The sequence below is a fragment of the Carassius auratus genome, chromosome 41 (genome assembly GCF_003368295.1).
Source record: "Carassius auratus strain Wakin chromosome 41, ASM336829v1, whole genome shotgun sequence".
NCBI lineage: Eukaryota > Metazoa > Chordata > Actinopteri > Cypriniformes > Cyprinidae > Carassius > Carassius auratus.
The window spans coordinates 23969493-23996829 of NC_039283.1; the positions used below are offsets into that span (position 1 = coordinate 23969493).

Consider the following 27337-nt stretch of genomic DNA (forward strand, 5'->3'; position numbering starts at 1 on the left):
ATTTATCTGTTCTGGAAGTCTGATGGAAAGTGTGGGAACCCTGAGGGCTGGATCCCGTCCAGTGTGTTCAGATGGCAGTGCATTTATAAATAAATCCGAACACTAGTTATGGTAAAGGGAATGTATTCATTTAGACGTCTGTCATGCCAGCATTAGTTACAGCATGTCACTTCTCTTGTAAACATTGTAAAGTAGGCAAAAACACTGCATGAATTGTTTTGAAGTATAACGCTTCATGCATTGGGTCAGATATTGTGATGCAGAGCAAACGGATATAACAAGAACATCCTGAACTTTTGCTGATGGTGTTTCCATTTACACACTAGTTAATCATTCCACAATTAAAACACACAGGCAGTGCTTCATATTAGGCCATTATAGCATTAGAAATACATAGAAACTTTAAAAAACATCAAACAAACTCCTAGATATACAATCTTGAGCACCAGCAGTCAATTCTTTATGCATCAAACAATGCATTCGGTTATTATAAAATATATGTGAAATGCCAACGAAATCAGTAGATTTTTTAAGTTTTAGCGTAAAATGTTGGCGAATGAGACGACTATCAGGTCAAGCCATACATGCATCCAAAATGAATTCACCGAAAAAATAAGATTTGCTGTAATTGTGACGTTCAAGATGAGGATGAGATCGTTTCTTCATCAGATCTGGAGAAATGTAGCATTGCATCACTTGCTCTGCAGTGAATGGGTGCCGTCAGAATGAGAGTCTGATAAAAACATCACAATAATCCACAGCACTCCAGTTAACATCTGGAGAAGACAAAAGATGAAACACATCCAGCATTAAGATGTTTTAAGAGTCCATCATGAAAAAATGGTCTGGTCTGAATCAGGAGAGAAATCTGCACAGATTAAGCAACGTTTACAAGCCAAAACAGCCCTTAACAAATGTGGGTGGATTTATTGTGGATTTTTTGATCAGACTCTTATTCTGACGGCACCCATTCACTGCAGAGCAAGTGATGCAATGCTACATTTCTCCAGATCTGACGAAGAAACAAACTCAAACTCATCTTGGATCGCCTGAGAGTGAGGACATTTACATAAGATTTCCATTTTTGGGTGAACTATTCCTTCAAATTACCGGTTTTTTTTACGGACTATAAGTCGCACTTTTTTTTCATAGTTTAGTTGGTCCTTCGACTTATAGTCAGGTGCGACTTATTTATCAAAATTAATTTGACATGACCCAAGAGAAATGACCCAAGAGAAAACATTACCGTCTCCAGCCGCCAGAGGGCGCTCTATGCTGCTCAGTTCTCCTGTAGTCTACACTGAAGACATAGAGCGCCCTCTCGTGGCTGGAGACGGTAATGTTTTCTCTTGGTTCTTGGTTCTAAATAATTGCGACTTATATATGTCTTTTTCCTCATCATGACATATTTTTGGACTGATGCGACTTATACTCAGGTGCGACTTATAGTCCGAAAAATACGGTATGCATAATTTATATCAAGACAAATATATTTATCGTAGGCCTGAAACATAAGCCCAGTAAATAGCATTTCTAAATAAACCTAATTCTGGTAATTTTACGGTAATTTACCAGGATTGCTGTGTGAAAGGAGCTCTACGAGCATGGTGTTAGAAATGCCAAGATCACGGGCTTGATTCCCAGGGAATGCATGAACTGATCACATTGAAATGCAATGCAAGCTGCTTCGGATAAAAGCATCTGCTGAATGCACTAAAACATAAATTGGAAATTTTTTGTGTGTTGTTGCAACGCAAATTATGGACTTGCACTGCATTACTCAAGTCTGATTCAACTGCATCATTAGAGAAGCCATAACATGACAATCGATTCATTTCAGATTCAACCGTGCCATACTGTAGTCACATGTCTTTCTCGTGGCATCATCGTGTTTGTTAGGAACGTACAGCTGGTGATGTAAACAGCGTTCCAGTTAGAAATAAAACACTTATAGGAAGAGGAACAAACTCAATGTTATTCACAGAACAACAGGATCTGTTTGTGCTTTCTAGACTCCGTTTGCTGGACGGAGAATCTCACATGGGTTTATGAGGAGGTTTTTGAACTTTCTTCTCGTATGATCCTGCGTGCTTGTATCCAGACACGTATCCGGACGTGTCCACCACTTCCACTCGCCCCGCTTTGCCCTTCCCACGGCCCGTCTCGTCAAAACGCTCCTTGTGCGATCCGGTGAACTTGGTGGTGTCCGTTAAACGGGACACGGTCGGGGAAGCCACAGCTCTCTGTGAGTCCAGAAAGAGACTTGTGATCAACTGTGTTTTATAAATTAGTCTCTTCTGCTCACAAAGGCTGCATTTATTTGATCAAAAATACAGCAAAATTAGGAAATATTTTTACAATTTAAAATAACTGTATTCTATGTGAGTATCTGTTAAAATATAATTTATTTCTGTGATGCTCCGCTGTATTTTCAGCATCATTTCTCCAGTCTTCAGAGTCACATGATCTTCAGAAATCATGAAAATATACTCTGCTCAAGAAACATTTCTGATTATTATTATCAAAGTGGAAAAGAGTTTCCCAGACATTTTAAGTTAATGTTTTAATAATTTAATAAATAAAAAATAAAAAAACATTTGAATGATTGCAGTTCTCTGATTTCAGTTCATGGTAACATTAAATAAAAGTGAAAAAATGTAAATATTAAAGATAATATTTATAAAAAATATAAAGATAAAATACAGGTTTTATTTTTATTATACATATATTATTTAAAAAAATATAAGCTTTTTTATCAACACATAAATCCCAGTTTACATTTATGCATTTAGTAAAGTATTAAAGATAATATGATAAAAAAATCGAAATACGAAGAAAAAAAAAGATTTTAATTTTATTATATATATATATATATATATATATATATATATATATATATATATATATATATATATATATATATATATATATATATATTATAATTCATTATAAGCTTTTTTAGCAACACATGAACCCCAATCAAAATTTTTTATATTAAATATGTTTTAAATATTAAAGATAATATTAATTAAAAATATAATTTCTTAAAAATACAGGTTTTATTTCTATTATTTTATTATATATATTATTAAAATTATATGATTAATTATAACACATGAACCCCAATTTACATTTACATATTTAGCAAAAAATAAAATATTAATATATAATATAAATATTAAAGATAATATTAATAAAAAATATAATTATTAAAAATACAGGTTTTATTTTTATCATATATATAATTTATATTTTATATGGTTAATTATATGCTTTTTATCAGCACATGAACCCTAGTTTATATTTATGCATTTAGCAAAAAAAAAAAAAATTTATATTATAAATCATATTAATTAAAAATATAAATATCAAAAATACAGGTTTTCTTATATATATATATATTATAAAAAATATGTATGATTAATTATATGATTTTTTATCAGCACATGATCCTCAGTTCAGCGTTTGAGAAAACAGAATCTATCAGCATTTATTGATGTAGAGCCAGAAGCGGTGTGCTTTACCGTGACTCCAGCTATAACGGGCGACTTCCCTTCGATCATCTTGTAAAGCTCTTGCGTGGCGTCCTCGCTGCTCTTATCTTTGAAGCGTTTCGCGGCCAGCTCCGCCAGCGCTTCTTTGAACTGGCTGTATGTAATCGTGCGCGCAGATTTGTTCCTAGAAAACAATGACAAACGGATGATAAATCCGTGGCATCAAATATAAACACAGAGCAGAGCATGCATGCAACACCTGATTAAAAGAGAGCTCTTTTCAAACACCACTGGAGTGACAATGAAATCTTCTCATTCTACAGTTTCCTCTGCTCTTGACTCCAGGTATGCACTTTCGGCCCGTAAAAAATGGTGCATGGTAACACGAATACAAACAGCCTTTAACATAGTGTTCAAAAGCCATAAAGCTGGCCGTTTCATAGGAACAAGCTCTGGGTAAACACGCCTGTGTGGATTTATAATGAAGTAGGTTTCTCTGCCGAGCAGTTTTGTTTGTGCGATCCTTCAGTGCTGCTGTCTAACGTCAGCCGCGCTTCTCTCTCACTGCTCAATATTACCCGACATATGCATTTATTATCACAAGAACTAAACAGCAATATTACCCTACATATGCATTTATTAACACATGCACTAAACAGCAATATTACCCTACATATGCATTTATTATCACAAGAACTAAACAGCAATATTACCCTACATATGCATTTATTAACACATGCACACATCACAACAGATGCAACATGCTCCGTTTGGCTCATGCATTCAAAAAACAGCCGAGAAGCATCAAAACATTTCTTTTCATAAAATTTGACGCATATTGTTGCATTTTTGCTTTTAACGAGCACTTAATCAGCTGATGAAGTCATGATTTCTGTCTGAATCTGAGCTGGAATGCACTGATTATTTAAATTAATATTTAATGTTTTATTTTTTTCTGCATTGAAACATCCAGAGAAAATTACAGACTTAATGGAAAAACTTATTTTGTAAAGTTTTTAATTGACATTTGAATGCATTTATTTAAATACGTGCATTAAAGCAGATATACATTAATGCTTGTTTGTAATGTGCTAAATTTTTTAAATTCTAATTTTGTAAAAAACTTTGGATTTTTAATGAGATGTTTGAACTCTGCATCATCTAATTAGGTAATATTATATATGCAAATGATATGCACATTTTTTTCAAGATGCAAGGAGATTTGAGTTAATATTTCAATAATGTAACGAGTTCACATGACCTTTACTCTCTGATCGTCATGTGATATGCAACTATTTCATTTTCTTTATTAGCTGGTGTTTAATTTATATATTACATTTTAAAAACTACATATTATTATTTTTTCATGATATATTATTTGTAAGCTTTTAATCAACTCATGGACCCCAGTTTAAATTTAGATTTACATTCATTCATTCATTCATTTAGCAGATGCTTTTATCCAAAGCGACTCACAAACATTTTTTAAAAAAAAAACAGGATTATATTTTTAAATGATTTTTTTGAACTCAGCATCATCAAATTAGGAAATAATACATGTGCAGATATGAGGAAAAAGCTTTATCAAGCATCATTAACATCATTCAGAGGGGTTTTAATGTGTGCCTTTAGTTCTGATGCTTTATGACTGTAGTCTTGATCTTTGGCTTGAGCCTCTGAGCACACACACACACACACACACACACACACACATTGGCTCATGCAGTCAGGCTCAAATAGGTCAGAGAACAGCTGAGAAGCATCAAAACATTTTACTAAAATAACTTAATTTTTGCGTGCTCGCTTTAACATAACACAAGAGCTGGTTGAACTACAGTCGTGATATTTTCATGGTGTTTTTTCTCACTTTATAGGAAAAGACCTGCATTAAAATGTGTAATAAATAGCATTCAGGTTTGGAATGACTTCTTTTTTTGGTTGCACTTTTCCTTTAAATGAAAATGCATGTCACATATTGCATGCATTCATTCGTCTGCCTCTGGTTTCTGCTCAGCCACATTGTTCTGACGCTGTCTGGCAGAATAATCTTTACTCTCGGTCAGTGAATCTCTTCACCACTGTGGGCTTGATAAAAGGCAGATGATATTCTCTGTGCATGAGTACTACAAAGATTTGGATTTGGATAAACCAGCACTACTATCTAAACATCTGAAGACTGGATGTTTAGGGCACGTTATTAAAATCTGGCCCTACTGAAGCAGCGATGACTCTCTCTGTCCTGAAGTCATCAGGGTTATTCAGCATGAGCCATCATGACCTGTGGCTGTGGGGGAAGAACCAGAAAAACATCAACACAGCACCACTCCTCTTCACCGCACAGTATTTCTCAGGCTTTTTTTTAAATGTCTATTATAAAAAAAAATTGTGTTACATTTTAAATTTAATAATAATAATTAATAAATTTAAATAAATCATTTAAAAAGCTTAAATAACATTTAAAATTATTTATTTAATTTTCTTTTCTTTTTTTAAGAATTTATGCTTGCCTTGGCAACTACCTGAAATAAAAGTATATTTTATATATATATAAAAAAAATTTCAATATATATATATCATATATTTTATTTCTGTTTTTTATTTCTGTTTTTTTATGTTTATTAATTTGTATATTATTATTTCGAAAATAATGCATGCACAGATTAAAAGCAAATATTTTACTGTTAAAGGAAATTATGACGGTTACACTCCTACACGGAAAAACAAGCCTTTTGCACTGATTTAATATTTTGACACATACTCATCTATTAACATGCACATATTGCCTAATGCACAGATCAGCTGAGAAATGCAATTGTATCCCTCCTTTGGAGCAGTCTGCCTCTGATACAGCCGATTTCTGATGTAATTTGACATGCACATGAAAGGGACGACTAAATGCACACATTTTAATCTGTCACTCACTCACGTCTTCCCTGAAGCTGCTGTGAAACAGTGATGCATTAACAGGACAATCAAATGTGAGTGTGTAAAAGTGGGTCAGATGACCAGGTGTGATTTAAAACCACATTTGAACACAGTCCAAATCAGATCTCACAGCGTCTTTGCTGTTTACACGCATGCAACATCTGTGTTTATCTGTATGCGGCACACTGTGCCAGATGTCTGCAAGAAAATTCATTTGATTGACAGTATAATCACATCCTACGTAGATAACACGGAGCTTTTAAGGCACAATGTTTAGGCCAAAATCAGACAACATCGCATGCATGCTTCAAAGACAATGCAATCCCAGGATGCATTGCAAAAAACAGGAATGCATGCACTGCATGTATAAAATATATACTGCTTTGAATGCATTAATGCTCCTGCATAAAAGTGCATGAATGTAAAATGTAACTGCATGTATATTTGCATGGTGTGCATCTCAAGTCTTAACCTGTGCGTCAAGAAATGATTGTTACTTTTACTTCCACAGCCTAATTGTTGTGCTCTAGTCTTAAATGTGGTGCAAATGCTGCCTTACTTGACTTTGGAGAAGACTATGTCCACGTCTGTGAGGGTGATGCTCTTGCCATCGATGACGCCGCAGTCTTTACACAGTTTGGACCAGTTCTTGCCGTTCATGTCTCTGCCGGTGGCTCGTGTGTCTCCGTGGATGGCGAAGCGCCGGAAGGACTCCTCCAGCGCGGTGATCTCCACTGGTGTTTTGGCTCCCGCTCCTCCGTCGCTCGTGCCGTTGGAGGCGGAGGACAGGCGTTTGGCCGCGTGATCCTTCGGGTGCTCGCTGTGCGGACGCATGGGTGAACTGTTGGGTACGGTGTGTTTGGCGGTCTGGACTTTGAACTCTTCCATGTTGCTGGTGAAGATTGTGAACATTTATAGTTAATATTGTGTGTTTGCGCATCGTCCTTTATAAATGACACGTTTTGTTAAAAATACAGTTAGTTATTGGCTCAATTCAGTACATTGCATGAAATGGAAACATTTATGTTATATTGTGCATGGTCCCTTTAAAAAAAAAAAATAATAATAATAATTTAAATAAATAAATTCGGAATTGTTAATTGTCAAAATACTTTTTATCTCTGTATATCGAGAACGGTTAATGTTTTGGCCACTTTTGTGATGATCATAGTTACACTGCTAATATTAATTTTGAGATATATAATTAGCATAATTGACATCATATGTAGTAAATTATCAAATTATAATTTGAGTAATATATATATATATATATATATATATATAGAGATAGAGAGAGAGAGAGAGAGAGAGAGAGAGAGAGAGAGAAATTCTATAATATAATAAAAAATATACATTTAAGCATGATAAATTTTCATATATATATATATATATATATATATATAATTATGCATATATAGTACATATAAAATATAAATCATATATAAAGTATATATAAATATGTAAATTAAATATTTACACAAATTATATATATATATAATTATATATGAAATACAATGAACATAATTATATAGTACATATATAATAAATATAATATAACGTGTGTATATATATATATATATATATATATATATATATATATATATATATATATATATATATATATATATATATATATATATATATGTTAATTAAAATGTATACATAAATTATAATATATATAAATGTATTTTTTATGTATTTAAGAGATGAATCTCCCATAATTCCCCTAATTCACCCCAAACTCCTGAAAATGGAGCCAAACAACATTAAGAAGCTTTACAGGATGTACAAGTTTGCAAACCTGAAAAGTAATTTTTTGTGAATTTCTTAGGCAAATCCATTCCCGTCATCCCAACTCGATGTCCATCTGTTGTGGCCAAATCAATTTTCAAAATCACAAGCTTTTCAGGTGTATCCTACATAATGTTTACTCAAGAGCATGTGTTCTCACATGTGTGTTAGCATGACATAGCTTAGCTTAGCATCTCTAGTCTGACCTTTGCCCTCTGTTGCTCCTCCAGTGCCTCGACCCCACGTCTGCGTCGTTCGCTTTAATTTGCTCTTCGTTCTTCTTGATGCAGCTGAAACGAAAATGTGAGTATTTAGCTGCTTAAAAGTAAAGAGCAAAACAACAATGATACTAATAATAGTTTGACATAATGTCTTATTTCCACCACTGTGATTATGTAGATACATGCTGCAAGCTTTCATCTCAATAACAAAATAACACACAGCAAAAATGACAGCGGTGAGAAAGCAGCAGTTCAGAAAGCATCTGATCATAGCGATGTGGATAAGTTTGCACCAGATCTGCAATCGGCTCTACAGTCACGTCACGTTTAAAGCTTGATCTAGCTCAGACCTGTTTTAAGAAAGCTAATGTTATGAATTAAATAATTTATCGGGAAAAAAATGGAGTCAAATCCTAGCACCACAAGTCGGAAGCAAGCCAACTAACTAGAAGCATGAACAGCTTTCAACATTAAAACAAAAGAACAATTATTGATAATTCCAATTCGGAAAAGAGATTGTCAAATTTGGGACAAGTAATTTAGATTGATGGTCAAAGAGATGAAAAGAAACACCACCTAGTCTCGTCAAACTTTACTTTTATTCTATTCTTTTACTTTTCTTTTCTGTTGAAAGTTTTGTGTTCTGAGTTAAGTATTGCCAATCGCTCTGTCTCCGAGTCTGACCTGGGGCTTTTAATATAAAGTTTAACCTCATTGAAGAACTCAATGCGAGGGTTAATTAAGTGATTGATGGTTGTTCATGTCTATGCAATTTCATGTATTGCTGTAAACTTGGGATTTCACATTTTTATTCTCTTAAACTCATCTTTCCCTAACTTTCAATCTTCCTGCAACTTGTGTGAATGTGTGAGTGCATGTGTTTATATGTTAGATTAGTTTATATGTCTTAGATTTATCTAATAAAGCCTTATCCATATTGAAAAGAGAAGTATCTTGTGTTTTGTGCTTACAAGTTAATGTCTTAAACAGTCGATCTTGTTACTGTGCTGATTGATAATGTTTTGACTATACTTAAAATATTAATATCCATCGCAGAGTTGATGTTATGTTGCAATTGTACAATATTAATAATTGTTTGACACTCTTGTTTCGTTTATCATTTAGACTATTTGTAACTCAGTATTTTAACTAATTGTAAAAGTAGAATAATAGAACAAAGCCTACAGATTAATCGGCGAAATAATCGACAAGTAGTCGATTAATCGATGAAATAACCATTAGTTGCAGCACTAAACTCGAATGTATGTATGTTCTGTACTGTAATTGGCACGGTTTGCTTTAAATTAATGCATTGAAATTGAACGCTTTTGTTCTTTAAATATATATATTAGTGCTGTCAAATGATTAATCGCAATTAATCGCATCCAAAATAAAGGTTATTGTTTACATAATATATGTGTGTGTGCTGTGTATATTTATTATGTATATATAAATACAAACACATGCATGTATATATTTAAGAAAAATATGTTATGTTTATATATAAAATATATATATATATATATATATATATATATATATATATATATATATATATATATATATATATATATATATATAAACGTGTATTTTGGATGCGATTAATCGCAATTAATCGTTTGACAGCACTATGTATGTATATATATATATATATATATATATATATATATATATATATATATATATATATATATATATATATATATATATATATACACACACACACACAAACACACACACACATGCACACACACACACATTTACACACATTTTAAACTAAAAGAAAATCTTGAAATATAACGTAACGTTGTTGAACATTGTTGTGTAATCATAAGCCGAAATGGTGACAAAAACTTGATTATTAAAAAATAACATCGTTCTCGTTAAACCTCGTTTAAATAAACAAAAATTAGTTTTTTTATGAGCCCAAATAAATACAATGTTCTTGAGAAATGCCCATCCCTATGAACACAGACTACATCAGACAACGGCGCTCACCTCCCAGAAGCTCCCATAATGCACTGCAGCACCAACCGCATTAACCCTGCGATGCCATGGCAAACACTCTTCAAGGCCAAAGCTTTTCTATGTTTCAAACCACTAAGTCAAATGTTATGGAGCACAGTCTGGCCCTCCACTAGCAGTTTCTTCAGTCCCGAGCCAAACGAGGGTTACGTCATGCATCCGTAACGCCGGACACTCGGGCTACAGGAGCTGTATCTGTCTTTATGGTAACACAACAGAGCTCTGTAAGGCCCAAGTGAACTCCTCGAGTACAGTCAATGTACAAGAAGACCCTCAAAATCCACTTAAAGATGTCCCCATTCAAGAGCATTGTGTTTTACTTGTCTTTCAACAGAGAAACAAACCTTTCTGAGTTCGTCTCAATCATGTCATTCAGCTCTATGAGCCCTTTGTGCCGTCTAGTGTACTACACACACTCGTGACATCGCCACTATCTCTGGTGTGAGTGACGCGGCCTCAATAAATGATAACATTCTTATCTTTCTGCTAAAAAAAGAGTGGCCAGAGAAACATGGAGGAATGTTTTAGTCGGCTGGTGTTTTTGCATTGATTTCAGACGGATTCATTCATTTGTTTGGAAAATAATATTTTGCTTTGGGTCCATCAAGTTACAAATAGAGAAAATAATCGAATTGAATGAAGCATGTTTTATTTGTATTTATAAAATTGTATTATTATATTAATATTATTTTATATAATTTAAGTATATAATAATTTAATTTTGTAAGAATGTATATATTATATATGCACAATAAATGTATGATTTTTCCACATAATGACATTACTATCACAGATTTTTATCATAATAACAATATAATATTTTATGATAAAACTTTAGCTCTTTCTAACAATTTATTATTATATGCCTTCTGGATGTTAACGGGTCAGCCTGCATGTTTTCTGTAAAAATACTTAAAAGTTTTCTGTAAAATAAAATGCATTAATTATTAATAATAATAACAATATATTCTAATTACAATATTTTTTTATATGAAATTAATTCTTATATACTTCATTATTTTCTAGTGTTATTTTTATTACAATAGTAATATTTGTCATTTATATTTGCATTTATTAATAATAATCATTATTAATTATTATTAGTCATATTGAAACTTGTGGAGCCCTGCAAACAAGCACAGCAAACCATATATATAAATACATTTTATTCTATTTTGTGATATATATATACACACACACACACACACACACACACACACACACACACACACACAATAAAAGTGACGCTTTCTATGAAAAGTGTCAGTCTAAATGACCATACTATTGTCATATTAGTCAACAAAACATATTTACAAAAATGAAACGAGTGTTGCTTTAAATACTCTTATGAACACACCCAGTCAATATCACTCCTGCTATCATTTATGTCATAAACCAGACACTGTTAATAACTGAAGTGATAACAACAGAGTGCTGTCTGATGCTGGAGGAGGCTCTGGGAGAACGATGGAGCATTGCTTGTTTGCATCTGCACAGAACTCAAGAGAATCTGTGATTGGTGGAGCACATGATGACATGCATTCGCCTTCTGGTCATGCATTGCACAGATGAGAGTGTGCACAATAACCTGACCTATTTAAAACAAAACAAAACTATTTATATGTGCCATATAATGGAATTAATAATCGGATCGGATCAACACTGATAGATGGATGGATGGATAGACTACAGATGGATGGATGGATGATTAGAAATATAGATGGATGGATGGATGGATCAACAGACTGATAGATGGATGAATGGATAGACTATAGATGGATGGATGAATAGAAATATAGACGGATGAATGGATCAACAGACTGATAGATGGATGGATGGATGATTAGAAATATAGATGGATGGATGGATCAACAGACTGATAGATGGATGGATGGATAGACTACAGATGGATGGATGATTAGAAATATAGATGAATGGATGGATCAACAGACTGATAGATGGATGGATGGATAGACTACAGATGGATGGATGATTAGAAATATAGATGGATGGATGGATCAACAGACTGATAGATGGATGGATGGATGGATCAACAGACCTATGGATGAATGGATAGACTATAGATGGATGGATGAATAGAAATATAGATGGATGGATTGATAGATGGATCAATAGACCTATGGATGGATGGATGGTCGGATCAACACTGATGGATGGATGGATAGACTACAGATGGATGGATGATTAGAAATATAGATGGATGGATGGATCAACAGACTGATAGATGGATGAATGGATAGACTATAGATGGATGGATGAATAGAAATATAGATGGATGAATGGATCAACAGACTGATAGATGGATGAATGGATAGACTATAGATGGATGGATGAATAGAAATATAGATGGATGGATGGATGGATCAACAGACTGATGGATGGATGGATAGACTACAGATTGATGGATGGATTAACAGACCTATATATGGATGATTAGAAATATAGATGGATGGATGGATCAACAGACTGATAGATGGATGGATGGATAGACTACAGATGGATGGATGATTAGAAATATAGATGGATGGATGGATCAACAGACCTATGGATGGATAGACTATAGATGGATGGATAGAAATATAGATGGATGGATGGATGATCGGATCAACAGACCGATAGATGGATGGATGAATGGATAGACATGGACGGATTGATGTATAAATAGACATATAGAAGGATGGATAATGGATGGGTAAACTTGGATGGATGGATGGTGGAGACAGATGAATAGATAGACTTATAGATGGATTGATGGACAGACGACAGATAGATTGCATCTATATGTTAAGTTCTATATTTCAGATCTCTACTTCTATAGCTCTTCTCAGCTGGTGTTTATGTAAGTGCTCTGCAGCATCGCAGCGTTATATAAACTCAGCTCGAGCATCCTGAAGAAACACGTGACCACTGTTATTGTCCTGAGCGCGCGGCGACGCTCACAAACACAACAAACCCGCGCGCAATTACGCAACAAGGCAAAAATGAAAGTAAAACGAACGGACTTCCGTGACAACCATTAATAACAAAGCGATACATCTGCACGGTCTGTTTTTTGTTTGTATGTTTTAGGTAAAATTATAAAACCATAAACGCGCTCGCGTTCAATCTCGTAATATTAGAGTTTTAAACGCGATGAGGAGAAACGCGCGGCTGTAGCGCGGTCTTACCTGAATGACGCCTCTGTCGTGTTCTTCTTTCTGTCGGTGTCTAGCAGAACATGTTTACAGTAGACATCCGCGGGAACGAGATGCGCGACGCGACGCTCGCTGCGATCCTCGCGTTATGTGCGCGGTGCTGGTGCGCGCACTCGAGGATGATCAAACGCCGCGCGATGATTGGCTGTCACCTCAAACTAGTTCACACGAGGAAAATGTTTGTTAATAATAAACAAAAACCTTTTACTATGAGCTAATGTATAAACCAACAATAACAACTTTATTCCATGCTTTTCTGTGCAAAGTCCCCAACTGCTTATATTGCACCACATCTAACTTTCTAAACTGATTAATTATTAATAAGGTCCTTGAATATGGAAGCATCCAGATCCAGTGTGTTTGTCCCTAAACATGATTCTAAACAAATGAATGGAAAAACTGAATGCAGGAAACATAAGTTAATAAACAGCGATGCATCATTTCACTGGGATTGAGAATAAAGTTTAAAATCCACTAAATTGTTACAGAACTACATAATAATATAAGGGAGACCAGGACTAGATGACACACTCTTTATTTTGAGCCAGGAATTTCAGACTTTAAATAAATAAATAAATAAGTACATTTTTACAAATAGCAAAAAAAAAAAAAAAAAAAGTGCCAGACATGTACGTATATGTTAATGTTTTGGTCTGAAATATGTTATTATTATTATTAATATTATTATTGAATAATTATACATTTATATACATATAATTATTAACCTTTTACACACACACACACACACACACACACACACACACACACAGTCAAAAATCTGTTTTGAGCAACAAATATGTAATGAATTAAATAAATTAGGCGAAACTGGATTTAATTTATCATCATCATCACCCAACAGCGCCATCTAGTGCTGCATCAAACACACAAAATTGTGAAATATTTTTGCAATTTAAAATAATGCTTTTCTGTTTTAATATCTTTTAAAGTGTAATTTATTTCTGTGATGCACAGCTGTATTTTCAGCATCATTCCTCCAGTCTTCACTGTCACATGATCTTCAGAAATCATGAAAATATGCTTGATTTATAATCAGTGCTGGACACATTGAAACATTAATGTTTTTGCATTTTAATGTTCTTGATTCTTTGAATAAAGTAAAAAAAAAAAATGAAAAAAAGAACAGCATTTATTTAAAATAGAAATCTTTATTGGCACAGTTTTATAAATTTAATACAACCTTTCTGAATAAAAGCATTGATTTCTTAAAAAAAGTAAATATGTCATGTACATTGTTCCAAAAAAAAGCTTTTTTTTTTTTTTTTTTTTTTTTTTTTACTTTTTATTAATCAAAGAATCCTGCAAAAAAGTATCACCAGTTCCAAAAACATTTTAAGCTACAAAAACAGTAATAAATCCTCATCATACTTTCATGATTTCTGAAGATCATGTGACACTGAAGACTGGAGGAATGATGCTGAAAATACAGCTGTGCATCACAGAAATAAATTACACTAAATTACACTTTAAATTATTTTTAAAACTGAAAGACGTTGTTTTAAATTAAAATATTGTTTCTGTATTATAATGAAGATGATCATGCACATTACTGATGTCCAGCACCTGAGGGGGACAAAGATGAGACATTCTTTACAGAGATTTATGAATTATTTCTTTTATATTATGATTCTTTGCATTGCTAGGTAACATTTAATGTCCTTAATCCGAGTTCGAAACATGAAATATAGCAGCTGCTATGTGCATTTTATCATGAATAAAATAATGTTCTTTTTTATATTATATATGTATATATTTAAAGCAATTAATTTAAATGAGGAGGAAAAATAAATTAATTTGGTTCTTTTTTTCTGAATTCCTAGCTGCCTAATTTAATTTATACATTGCAACCAGTAGGTGGCATAATGATGCTACAGGAAAAAAACAGCTTGCATGAATGCAAGAAATGCCTCTGATATCATGAAATCACATAAAACCTTTAACATCTGAAGAACCTTTCTGTTTCACAAAAGCTTCTTTGTCGCGAAAGAATGTTCTTCAGATTATAAAAAAGGTAAGAAATCGATTTTTTGATGTCCTGTCTGAGCAAAACCTGCCTAAATATTCAGGGCTTCTGTGGGTCTTAAGTCCTAATTAACCCTTCCACAGCCTTAAAAAGCTTTGAAATCAGAGCAGAAACTCTTCAAATTCAGATTCATGGCACTGAATATTGCTTGCACATTTTTGTTTTCAAGTATAAATATACAAACATCTTTAAATCAAGATACATATACTTGAGACACAACAAGACTTATTATCTTTAGAAATTGAAAAAATGAAGTGAGTTTATGCTTAAAACAAACATCTGTCAGCGGGGTATGAACATTTCTTTTTCATTTGATTATTATTGTTTTGAGCCCATTGACAGATATTTTTTCTTCTTTTAATCGTAAAAATGTTGATGCATTTCTCAGAAAATGTTCATTTGCTTCTCAAGTAAATGCATAACCAAAACATAAAACCTGCAGAAACCGATTGTTTTGTGTCATTTCACAGAGATTAAAGTGACATGTGCATTCATTCAGAGTCTGTTCGTCATTTAGAAACCAGTTTGACCCCATGTTTAAAGCGGCCTGCTTTGATGTGCTGTCAGGAAAGATTCGAGTTGTGAGAATTTGTTTTATGCGAATCCCACAATCACAAAGAGCTTCTTGATGTGTATCATCATCAGCCGCTGATCCCGGATCAAACAGGTAAACACCTGCGAGCCATCATTGTGCAGGTATCTGTAGCACATTCTTCTGATATGATGTGAGATTAAAATGTGTCAGGCTGCACACCAGATAAACAAACCCGTAATTGCAATGTCTGCGGGCCTTCCTGACAGTTCCTCGTCCAAAAACAAGCAGCTGTTTGAATCTAATCAGGAACAAAAAATGGTCAAAAGCCTTATTGTTTCAGTGTTTGATACCACTTTTGTGGTTAAAAACTGTCAGGGAATTCCGAAACAAAGCAAACATTATAATGCCGCTGAATTTCATGGGTTTCTGGCCTCAAGCGCTGGAATATCAATAGAGCTGCCAATATTAATACATTAGTTGAAGAGTTAATAACATGAGACGTTTAAGGCTGTTCAGCAGGACTGCAGAGAGATACATGAGCTCTTTCTGGCAAAGCAGTATTGCAAATCTCTCCCCTCTTTAAGTATTGCAACAGATATTTTCCACAAGTGCAAACACAATATGCTTTCATCTCTGTTTTTTTTTCTTGTCTTTATCAAACTAATTGCATATGAAAAATGTTCTTGTGGGGATCGTGCATGTTTAAATTACTAACTAGCTTGTTGCTTTTTCTGAAGAATGTGGTTGCTGTCGGGCTTAAGTAAAAAAAAAAAATTTATTTTATATATATATATATATATATATATATATATATATATATATATATATTTTTTTTTTAGCTAACATTTAGCAATTTTTCTTGACTTATTAAAAATAACATTTAAAATTAAATTCAAGCACAGAAGCGATTTATTTTAGTTTTTAGTGTTATTTGTTTATTTAAAGAACAAACAATGCAAAAAAATTTTTTTTGTAAAGAAATTGTACATAAAACAGATTATAAGAGTATGTGTGTATATATATATATATATATATATATATATATATATATATATATATATATGTATATATATATATATGTATATATATATATATGTATATATATATATATGTATATATATATATATATATATATATATATATATATATATGTATATATATATATATATATATATATATATATATATTAAACATACTATTTATGTTTTTTTAAATGTACTTTTAATTCAAAATGTTTCTTTTTCTTTGTAATTGTTAGTGAAATTTACTTGTAATTTCTAAGGGGAAATTGTTTCTATTTGTTGCTCATTTTATAATATCAGCCCTTTCTTGGTTATTGGCCTTAATGTAAAATGATTATTTATCGGCTGATACTTAATTCTAAAAAAAAACTATTTACTTTATAGTTTTTATAGTGTATTATTTTTCTTTAAGTAGTAAAAATGTGTATCATTGTCCATTTATCAGTTATTGGCCTTTATTGGAAAATGATTATTTATTGCATAATTGGCTTTCAAACTGTTTCTATTAATTAATATTTTATTTTCATGGTTTTTTGAGTGTGTGTCTTTGTACGTATGTAATGTTGTGATGTAATTCAGCTGCCTATCTTGGCCAGGTCTCCCTTGCAAAAGAGATTTTTAATCTCAATGGGCTTCTCCTGGTTAAATAAAGGATAAATAAAATAAAAAATAAAAAAAATTGGCCGATATTTATTATTTAATTTGAAATAAAAACAGTTTATTTTAGTTTTTAAAGTGTATAAATTTTTTTAAGCAGTATAGATTAATGAATCTATTTATTTTTAGAGTATCAATTTTCTTTAAGCAGTAAAGATTTTAAATATCGGCCATTTATCGGTAATTAGCCTTAATATGAAAATGATTACTTAGTGGCCGATATTTATTATTTAATGCTAAATAAATCTATTTACTTTAGTTTTAGAGTATAAATTTTCTTTAACAGTTTATTTTAGTTTTAAAGTGTATAAATTTTTTTAAGCAGTATAGATTAATAAATCTATTTATTTTTAGAGTATCAATTTTCTTTAAGCAGTAAAGATTTATAATATTGGCCATTTATCGGTAATTAGCCTTAATATGAAAATGATTAGTTAGTGGCCAATATTTATTATTTAATGCTAAAAAATCTATTTACTTTAGTTTTAGATTATCAACTTTCTTTAAGCAGTACGGATTTATAATATCGGCCATTTATCGGTGATTAGCCTTAATATGAAAATCATTACTTAGTGGCCGATATTTATTATTTAATGCTAAATAAATCTATTTACTTTAGTTTTAGATTATCAACTTTCTTTAAGCAGTACGGATTTATAATATCGGCCATTTATCGGTAATTAGCCTTAATATGAAAATGATTACTTATTGGCGATATTTATTATTTAATGCTAAATAAATCTATTTACTTTAGTTTTAGAGTATCAGTTTTCTTTAAGCAGTATAGATTTATAATATCGGCCATTTATCGGTAATTAGCCTTAATATGAAAATGATTACCTAGTGGCGATATTTATTATTTAATGCTAAATAAATCAATTTACTTTAGTTTTAGAGTATCAACTTTCTTTAAGCAGTACAGATTTATAATATCGGCCATTTATCGGTAATTAGCCTTAATATGAAAATGATTACTTAGTGGCTGATATTTATTATTTAATGCTAAATAAATCTATTTACTTTAGTTTTAGAGTATCAACTTTCTTTAAGCAGTATAGATTTATATATTGGCCATTTATCGGTAATTAGCCTTAATATGAAAATTATTACTTAGTGGCCGATATTTATTATTTAATGCTAAATAAATCTATTTACTTTAGTTTTAGAGTGTCAGTTTTCTTTAAGCAGTATAGATTTATAATATCGGCCATTTATCGGTAATTGGCCATAAACAGGAAAATACTACTTCTAGTAGTTTAATACCATTTAGTAGTTAAAAATCCGCTTTCTCTGTCCCAATCACAAAGGGGTTATTCAGCTGTTGTTTCTAGTATCATATGTCAGTGTGAAACAAGTTCAGTTTCTCAGTCTTTCGGTTCAGGTCTGGTGTCATGCTTCATATGCATCTGCAGAATGACTAACATACTAAATGTGACGATACCATCAGGAAAGAGAAAGACGCAACCCTGGAGGAGCCGGCTTTGGATTACAGCATCTGTGTTACTCATCAGAGACGTTAAACCACAAGCTGTCACAGGTTAAGAGTTTGTGAAGTCCCAGAGACGAATATGTGGAACAACATCACAAGCATGCTGAGGAGAGAGAGTAATAACAGAGTTTCAGCTGAGCTGTCATCAAGTGGGTGATTACATGTCATCAGCGGCGCCTGAAGAGTGATGATCTTTCCATTGTACTGCCTTCAAATCTGAATTTGCATTTTTGTTCTGAAGTGCAACATAATCATTGCATTCAGCATTAGTCATGTCAATGTTCAACTAGATGCAGACTGAGCTTGTGCTGGTGTTTAAAGAGCTCCAGAAGTTGAAAAAATCCATCATCAAACACTAGATGTTTTTACTTTTTGTAGAGAAAATGTGTGTTGTTTGACCGTGTCTCTCTGGTGTTGATGTCGGTCAGATCCCTCTGTCAATGCAAGAAAAGTAAAACCATTGCATTTTGATTGATAGACCAAAGTTAAATACTTGGATTAATAAGTTCATACCACACATCTAGGTTGTTTAGACATGCAAGTAATTTAAAAATTTAAATACCATTGCCTTTAGGGAAAATATGAGAGAAATGCTGCTTTTCTCTTCACTGACATCACTTTTATTCATCAATTTGCTCAGTGTTTTTGAATCCTAGTGGATGTTTTAAGTCGTTCTCCTAAAGTGTCTGTCAAGACATGGTTTTGCCTGTAATGTCTTGCAAAACACTGAACAACAAAGGGTTTGAAATGCTAAAAAAACAAGTGTTTCAATCGTGAGATATAAACTTGAGTTTGCGATTAAAAAAGAATATGCAATATGCAACATAAATGTGTCTTGAGGAGTAAATCATCATATTATTTTGATTTCTGAAGATCATGTGACACTGAAGACTGGAGGAATGATGCTGAAAATACAGCGGAGCATCACAGAAATACATTACACTTTAACAGATATTCACATAAATAAACAGTTATTTTAATAGTAAATATATTTCACAATTTTACTGCTTTTGCAGTATTTTTGGATCAAATAAATGCAGGCTTGGTGAGGAGAAGTGCTCTTTTTTTTCATACTGTTCAAAAACTTTCATGCACTTGATATATATTTAAAATTTTGTTATAAAAAGAGGTCCGCTCTATGAAATCTTTTAAATCTAAAAATATTACCAAAATGAAACCTGGCTTCATTTTTCGGTTCAGGAAATGTTGCAAATGAGTGCATATTTAATTAGTTAATTTAGCATTTCAGAGACGTGCTGTGATGAGGAAGTAATGCGATGTCTGTGAGATTTGTGCTGGGTTCAGCTGGAGTCCTGTGTTGATGTGGCTCTTGTCCAGCAGGGGGCAGCAGTGATACTGAAGGGGGCCGGACTGAAGGAGCGCGTTTCTCCAGCTTTTCACTTCGCTTCACATCTTCATCTGCAGCGGATCATCCACTCGTGAGGTCCAGAGACAGACGCTTTTCTTTCCTCCTCTCTGTATTAGAGCTCGTGTGTTTGCGGAACCTGCAGGATCTGCTTTTTAATTCCTCTGAACTGGATATGATGTGCAACTGTGAGCGAGAGATGCACGAGCTCTCTTAACCACAGCAGTGATACAATGGGGAAACTTCACTCAAAACATGGTGAGTTACACATCTACGAGTCCGACATATGTGTGCACGCGCATGTTCATAGCTGATTGCTGAGTTAAAATAACTTCTCTGTCTGATTTTATGATTTAAATCTAGTTCTAAAATATAAGATAGCTAGCTTTTAACTTTTTGTTTTGTTTCTTTAATTACTTTTCACTAACCTTTTTAAGGGTTGAAAAGCAAAAATGGCCATCTATTATTATTATTATTGTTGTTGTTATATAAAATCGAATTCATTTCTTACAGACCAACATAATAAAAGTTCTAAGATCAGAAATGTCATTATTTTTACATAATAAAAGTAGCTTCGTTAGGTGTATTTGGGCATAAAAAAATCTTATTTTTATTTTGTTTTATAAAAATATATCATAATAAGGGGTCATTAAAAAATATTTAAAAAAAATATTAGAAATTCTGTATTCTGAGGGTGCAAAAAAAAAAAAATCTAAATTTTGAGAAAATCATCTTTAAAGTTGTCCAAATGAATTCTTAGCAATGCATATTACTAATCAAAAATTATTTTTTTGTATATTTACGGTAATAAGTTTACAAAATATATTCATGGAACATGATCTGTACTTAATATCCTAATGATTTTTGGCATAAAATTAAAATCTATAATTTTGACCCATGCAATGTATTTTTGTCTGTTGCTACAAATACACCCCAGATACTTAAGACTGATTTTGTGCTCCATGAACACATTCATATGTTCTGATCCTATCCATGAATGCTCTTGAAATGCACAAACATTAATGTTACTGTGCATAATACTCTGATTTTTTGTCTTTGTCATTGGGGTGCAGCTAGCAGACGTCGGGAAAATCCTGAGGGTGAGTTTTGCTTTTGACACAGTTTTGAGTCAATTTATTTGTTATACATGAACTATTAATGGATTTAATGTTGCAGAACATTTCTTAATGCTATTCAAATACTCTTTCAGGGGACAGTTTTGTTGTGAATGGCTTTATTTCAAGAAGAGGAGCTGAAGAAGGCGAGAGATACGACACAAATCTGAAAGATTATAAGGTAAGAAATGGCTGATTTTGATAGATTCTTATTAAATCAATTTTTAAATGCCAAGAATCAATCTATGCTGTTTTCAGTCGATGTGTGAATAAAACGTAATGAAACATTATTTTTAGCGCCTCCCCTGCAGGAAAGTTCAAAAATCTTTGTTACTTTTGAAATGAAACATAGTCTCAGTTTTCAAATTCTATCATGAATCGATCAAGTCTTCCTATTTACTACTAGTTATAGCACCAAATAAACATGAATGAACATTAAGAAAGTGCTGAAAGAAACCGAAAAACTTACTGAAATAAATCCTGTCTCATGTAATCACTAAAACAGTGTTTCAGGTGTGGAAAAATGTCCATAAAACAGTCCAAATGTCCAAAAAAAATAAAAAATTAACTCTAGAAAGGGGTATCTAGCTAAATATGTGCAGTATATTACATATTCATTATATTTTGACTTAACCTGTATCTTAAATATCTAATGCATGTTTGAAAAAATGAAAACTATTTATGACATCCACGGTTTAAATGTTTATATTTCAGCAACAAACTGGTGTAGGAACATAATTATATCATTAAAAATGTATTTTAAATATATTATAAATTATAATAATTTTATTATAAAAATGGCCTCATGTGCAATTTTTTATTACATTTTTTTTATTTTATAATATATATATATATTTTATATAAAAACTGTCTAATTTTTTTAATGTTTGTTTACAACATTGTCACTTTAATTTAATAATGTACCAAGTGACAAGGTTTGGTTTCAAGTATTAGTATTATCTATATATCCAAATGAATCGAGATCGAAATTGAATCGAATAGCAAGTTAGTGAATCAACCTCAAATTGAATCATGAAATCTGTCCTAGTTTGCATGCTCTTATAAGCATTAATATACACCGCAGCAACTAATACTAAGAAAAACTGTCGTTTCATTTGTGGTGCTGCATTATGGGATTGCTTACTTCTTCTCAATATTTGATGCTGGCCCATAAATGGTATCTTTTAGACTTAGATTCGCTATGCTTTTATAAACGTAACCCATGCGATCCCAGAAGCGTCTCAGACTGGACTATTCATCTGTAAGAGAGACGCTGCTGCAGCTTTTTCCCAGTATCTTGGTCAAATCGCTCAAGAATCCAGACGGGAGCTGCACCACAGAAGGAACAACTTGCGGTGAGCCGTGTGCCATCCCGCTGCCAAAGACCACATTCCCACTCCTGAGAAATCATCATCATTACAGCGGCTGAAACGAACAGACAGGAGTGTGCTGGGTGTTCTCAGGGCACGTCCAGCGCTTGGCGATGTGTTTTTGTCGTGTTTGGCTGTGGGATTGTTCCCCGGTGGGATTGATGGGTTTTGACGTGCAGTTTCTAACAGCTGAGAGTCGCGGTTAATCCTGGACAGTCGTGCATTACATCTGTGTGAACGGCGCTCGGATTATACATATATTCATATAGTCTTTTTTCTGTGTCTATGCAGTTGATTTTTTTGCTCTTTCTGCTCCACCTGAGTAGTTTTGTCTCATTCTTTGACCACACAATACTGCTATTTTCTGGCATGTTTTAAAACATAAGACTCAAGGTATACACATGTCAGTAACTGTTCTGTTCATACTACACAATATTGCATTGATTTCAATGCACTTTTTACTGCACTTGTTATCAGTGTCTTTCGTTCTTCAGTCATAAAAAAAGTCCATTCCAAAGAATCTATTCTAAAGTCATTCTCAAAAGAATCTCTGAATTGATTCATTGAGAATTTCACAGGAATGAATCGTTAGAAACTCTAACAAGTTTGTTCGAATCATTTGTGTGGATGGGTTCAAACTGTCCATTTTTAAAGAATCAGTTCAAAAGACTTCGACTTTTATTCATTGACTTAGACAGAAATGCACAGGAATGAATCAAATCGACTCACCTTAACAAGTTGGTTTGATTCATTATTGTGAATGGGTTCAAAATGTCCATTTTAATGAATCAGTTCAAAAGTAAATCTCTAAATTGATTCATTGGAATGGTCCGAAATCCACAATAATGAATCCAAACAACTCTTAATGATTTGTTTGAATCATTTGTGTGGATGTGTTTAAACCGTCCATTTCAAAGAATCAATTGAAATTTCAATCACAAAAATCTCAGAATTGATTCATTGGAATGGTCCGAAATCCACAATAATGAATCATTCATTGATTCAGACAGGAATTCACAGGAATTAATCAAATTGACTCACCTTAACAAGTTTGTTTGATTCATTTCTGTGGATGGGTTAAAAATTTCTAATTTTAAAAGAATCAATCCAAAAGTCAATAAATCTCAGTTGATTCACTGAAGTTGATAAAAATACACAGGAATGAATCAAACAGACTCTAAAATGTTTGTTTGAATTATTTCAGTGGATGGTTCAAACTGTCCATTTCAAAGAATCAATTGAAATTTCAATCACAAAAATCTCAGAATTGATTCATTGGAATGGTCCGAAATCCACAATAATTAATTATACAGACTCTTAACAAGTTTGTTTAAATTATTTCTGTGGGTCGACTCAAACTGTCCATTTTAAAGATTCAGTTCAAAAGTCTTAAGATTTATTTGAATCATTTCTCTAGATGGGTTCAAAAATGTTCATTTCAAACAACCAATTCACGATTCACTCTCAAAAATCTCTAAATTGATTCACAGGAATGAATCAACCCAACTCTAACTCTGTTTGATTCATTTCTTTCTATGGGTTCAAACTGTCCATTTCAAAGAATCGGTTCAGTGAGTCGATCTCAAAGTAACTGACTCAATGAAATGGACAGAAGCCAATGCGTCTCGTTTTTTATGACTCTCACCTGTGCATGGTTTTGCATCATTTCAATTAGTCTCTGAAGGATGCTGAAGGACATCCGAGTAAAAAGACTCTAACTGATGATAAACCTGCTCTAATAGAAGCCCTATAAAAGTCCTTCCCCTCTTGAATGGGAACGTTATTTGGGAAATCTGACAGCGGTCTTGAGGGGAAACCACCGCCGTCATGTGTCATTAATGAGCAGGTCTTTGAGCAGAGAGTTTTGTCTCTAGATTGTGTTTTGTCAGTCGTTCAGTACCTGAAAGATGTGTTTAAGTTGTTTATTTAGGGTGGATGAAGTAAAAGAGCCAAATTCAAACCGGAGCTTTTGATTCGAGTCCATTTCAGGTCAGATTTTAGTTGATGTGAAACTCTGGTTTGGACCGAACAATGAGTCACTAGTGAACTAGTTTGATTCATTTCTCTCAATTGGTTCAAATGGTTCAGTAAAAGAAGTTGAAATGGACAGAAGTTCACAGGAATTAATCAAATCCATTCTTTTGAACCCAACAATCAAACCATGAGTCACTTGATTGAACTAGTTTCGTTGCATTACTTTTTGCAGTTTTTATACCACAACAAACATTTTCATGTGTTGCCATTTCACTTGTAGAATTATAGTTGCAAATTCATTTGCAGTTTCTCATATTGTGTATATTTATGTCTAAGCAAACAAAACTAATGCATGTGAACTATAGGCCAATAATAGGTAAATAATTCATTCAAGCATTCATATGCATTCAACAAACAATATTTTTTATGTTGTTTTGCACATTTGATATTAATTGCATAATATAAGTCACTTTTAAAAATAAGTCTGATTTTCTATGCAGGAAAATACAATGATCATGTACATTTAGACTTGTGCATATGACTAAATGATGCATCATGCATAATTTTTCCCTTTAATTTTCATTGAGATGAGTCCACTGGGCTCTTGAAGTTTAGGTTGGATGTAAATATCTATTGTGCCGATCTATTCTACAGTATTTGAAGCCCCATCACGTTTCCAGCATGAGATTCTAGTTACTATAATTTCTTCTGATTGGAGTCATTCAGGTGATTATGTCCCTCAGCTCTAGGGATGCTTTGACATGTGTCGAGCCGCTCGTAGTGTTGTATTGTCATCATAAGTGTGGTTTGACTCTGTTCCCCAGAGCAGCTGTAATTCTGTCCTCTAGATGAACTGAAAGCAGACACCTCCACACAGACTGATGCTCGTGCCCACGGCGGACAGAGAAGATATATCATCCGAGACTCAGTGTTTAGGAATCTCTGTAAGCATGACGTATTTCTGGATTACATCAAGTGCTTTTTCTACCTCTCCTACCTCGCTTTTAACAATACAATACCGTTTCAAAGCAGCTTCATATGTAACAAACAGGAAAATTATTTACCGCTGTGAACAAAGCAGCGCTGCATTTATGGCAAAATGAAAAGAAAAAATAGCATATAAACTTTTCTGAAGACAGTAAGTTCCCCTTAGACATGCATTCATATAAACATAGGGGCCTAAATAAAACAGAATTTGTGTATCGTTACATATTTGAATCGATTTTCCCACATAATTCCCACAAATTGGGTTTTCTCCATGCAAACTTCTTTCTGTGTACTCATAACTTAACATGCAGATATTGAGTCACATTAAAGGAATAGTTTAGACAAAAATAAAAAAAAATTGCTGTAATTTTACTCCCCTTTGGGCCATCCAAGATCAGGATGAGTTTGTTTCTTCATCAGATTTGGAGGAATGTAGCATTGTATCAGGGTCTCACCAATAGACCCTCAGCAGTGAATGGGTGCCGTCAGAACGAGAGTCCGTCAGGGAACATCTGGAGAAGACAAAAGATGAAACAAATCCAAGATTAAGTCTATAATCCATAATAACACTTCCTCCAGTGAAAAAGTGTTCTGGTCTGAATCAGGAGAGAAATCTGCACAGATCAAGCAGCGTTTAAACAGCTCTAGACAAATGTGTGTCTGCTTTTTTCAATTTGAGAGACAACAGCAGATGCACTTTTTCACTGGTTAAAATTTTACAAACATCTTGATGGACTTATTTCAGCTTTTTGTGCTGTGGATTATTGAGATGTTTTTATCAGACTCTCATTCTGATGGCACCCATTCACTGCAGAGCAAGTCATGCAATGCTACATTTCTCCAAATCTGACAAATCTGATCTACTCCTGTAATCTTATGTAAACATATATAATGTGCATGTTAAAGTTGCATGGCTGTGCTTTCAATCCACAAGGCAATTTTCATGTGCATAGTTAATAAAAGATGATTCAGTGATGGGGAATTATTTTTTTAATAAGCAACACTATCAGCAGCACAATCATGATTTCATGTTCTGTGCATGCATTTATTAAAGAATTTAGTCAAAGGGTCAAAATTATTTTCCGGCCACAGCTGCTGTTGAAACCTCTT

At 33.0% G+C, this 27337-nt stretch overlaps 2 protein-coding genes across 3 annotated transcripts in view; one reads left to right on the forward strand and one right to left on the reverse strand.

Moving 5' to 3' along the window:
- Positions 1 to 1420: 1420 nt before the first annotated feature.
- Positions 1421 to 13818, reverse strand: LOC113059370 (tubulin polymerization-promoting protein-like). Of its 2 annotated transcripts, XM_026227831.1 has the most exons (5): positions 13645 to 13818; positions 8417 to 8500; positions 6979 to 7311; positions 3525 to 3678; positions 1421 to 2243 (listed from the first exon to the last, which is right to left on the reverse strand). In XM_026227831.1, the coding sequence occupies exons 3-5, from the start codon at positions 7305 to 7307 to the stop codon at positions 2037 to 2039; spliced, it is 690 nt and encodes a 229-aa protein (XP_026083616.1). In that variant the 5' UTR covers positions 7308 to 7311; positions 8417 to 8500; positions 13645 to 13818; the 3' UTR covers positions 1421 to 2036. The 2 variants fall into 2 exon arrangements, with proteins under 2 accessions (XP_026083616.1, XP_026083617.1); XM_026227832.1 differs by lacking the exons at positions 8417 to 8500; positions 13645 to 13818 and adding an exon at positions 8221 to 8286.
- A 6993-nt stretch (positions 13819 to 20811) lies between these two features.
- Positions 20812 to 27337, forward strand: part of LOC113059357 (protein naked cuticle homolog 2-like) — a 38018-nt gene continuing 31492 nt past the window's right edge. Inside the window, exons 1-3 of the mRNA XM_026227814.1 lie at positions 20812 to 21039; positions 21855 to 21881; positions 21992 to 22077. Coding sequence (XP_026083599.1) covers positions 21015 to 21039; positions 21855 to 21881; positions 21992 to 22077 — 138 coding nt within the window. The 5' untranslated portion in view covers positions 20812 to 21014. The remainder of the gene's footprint in view (positions 21040 to 21854; positions 21882 to 21991; positions 22078 to 27337) is intronic.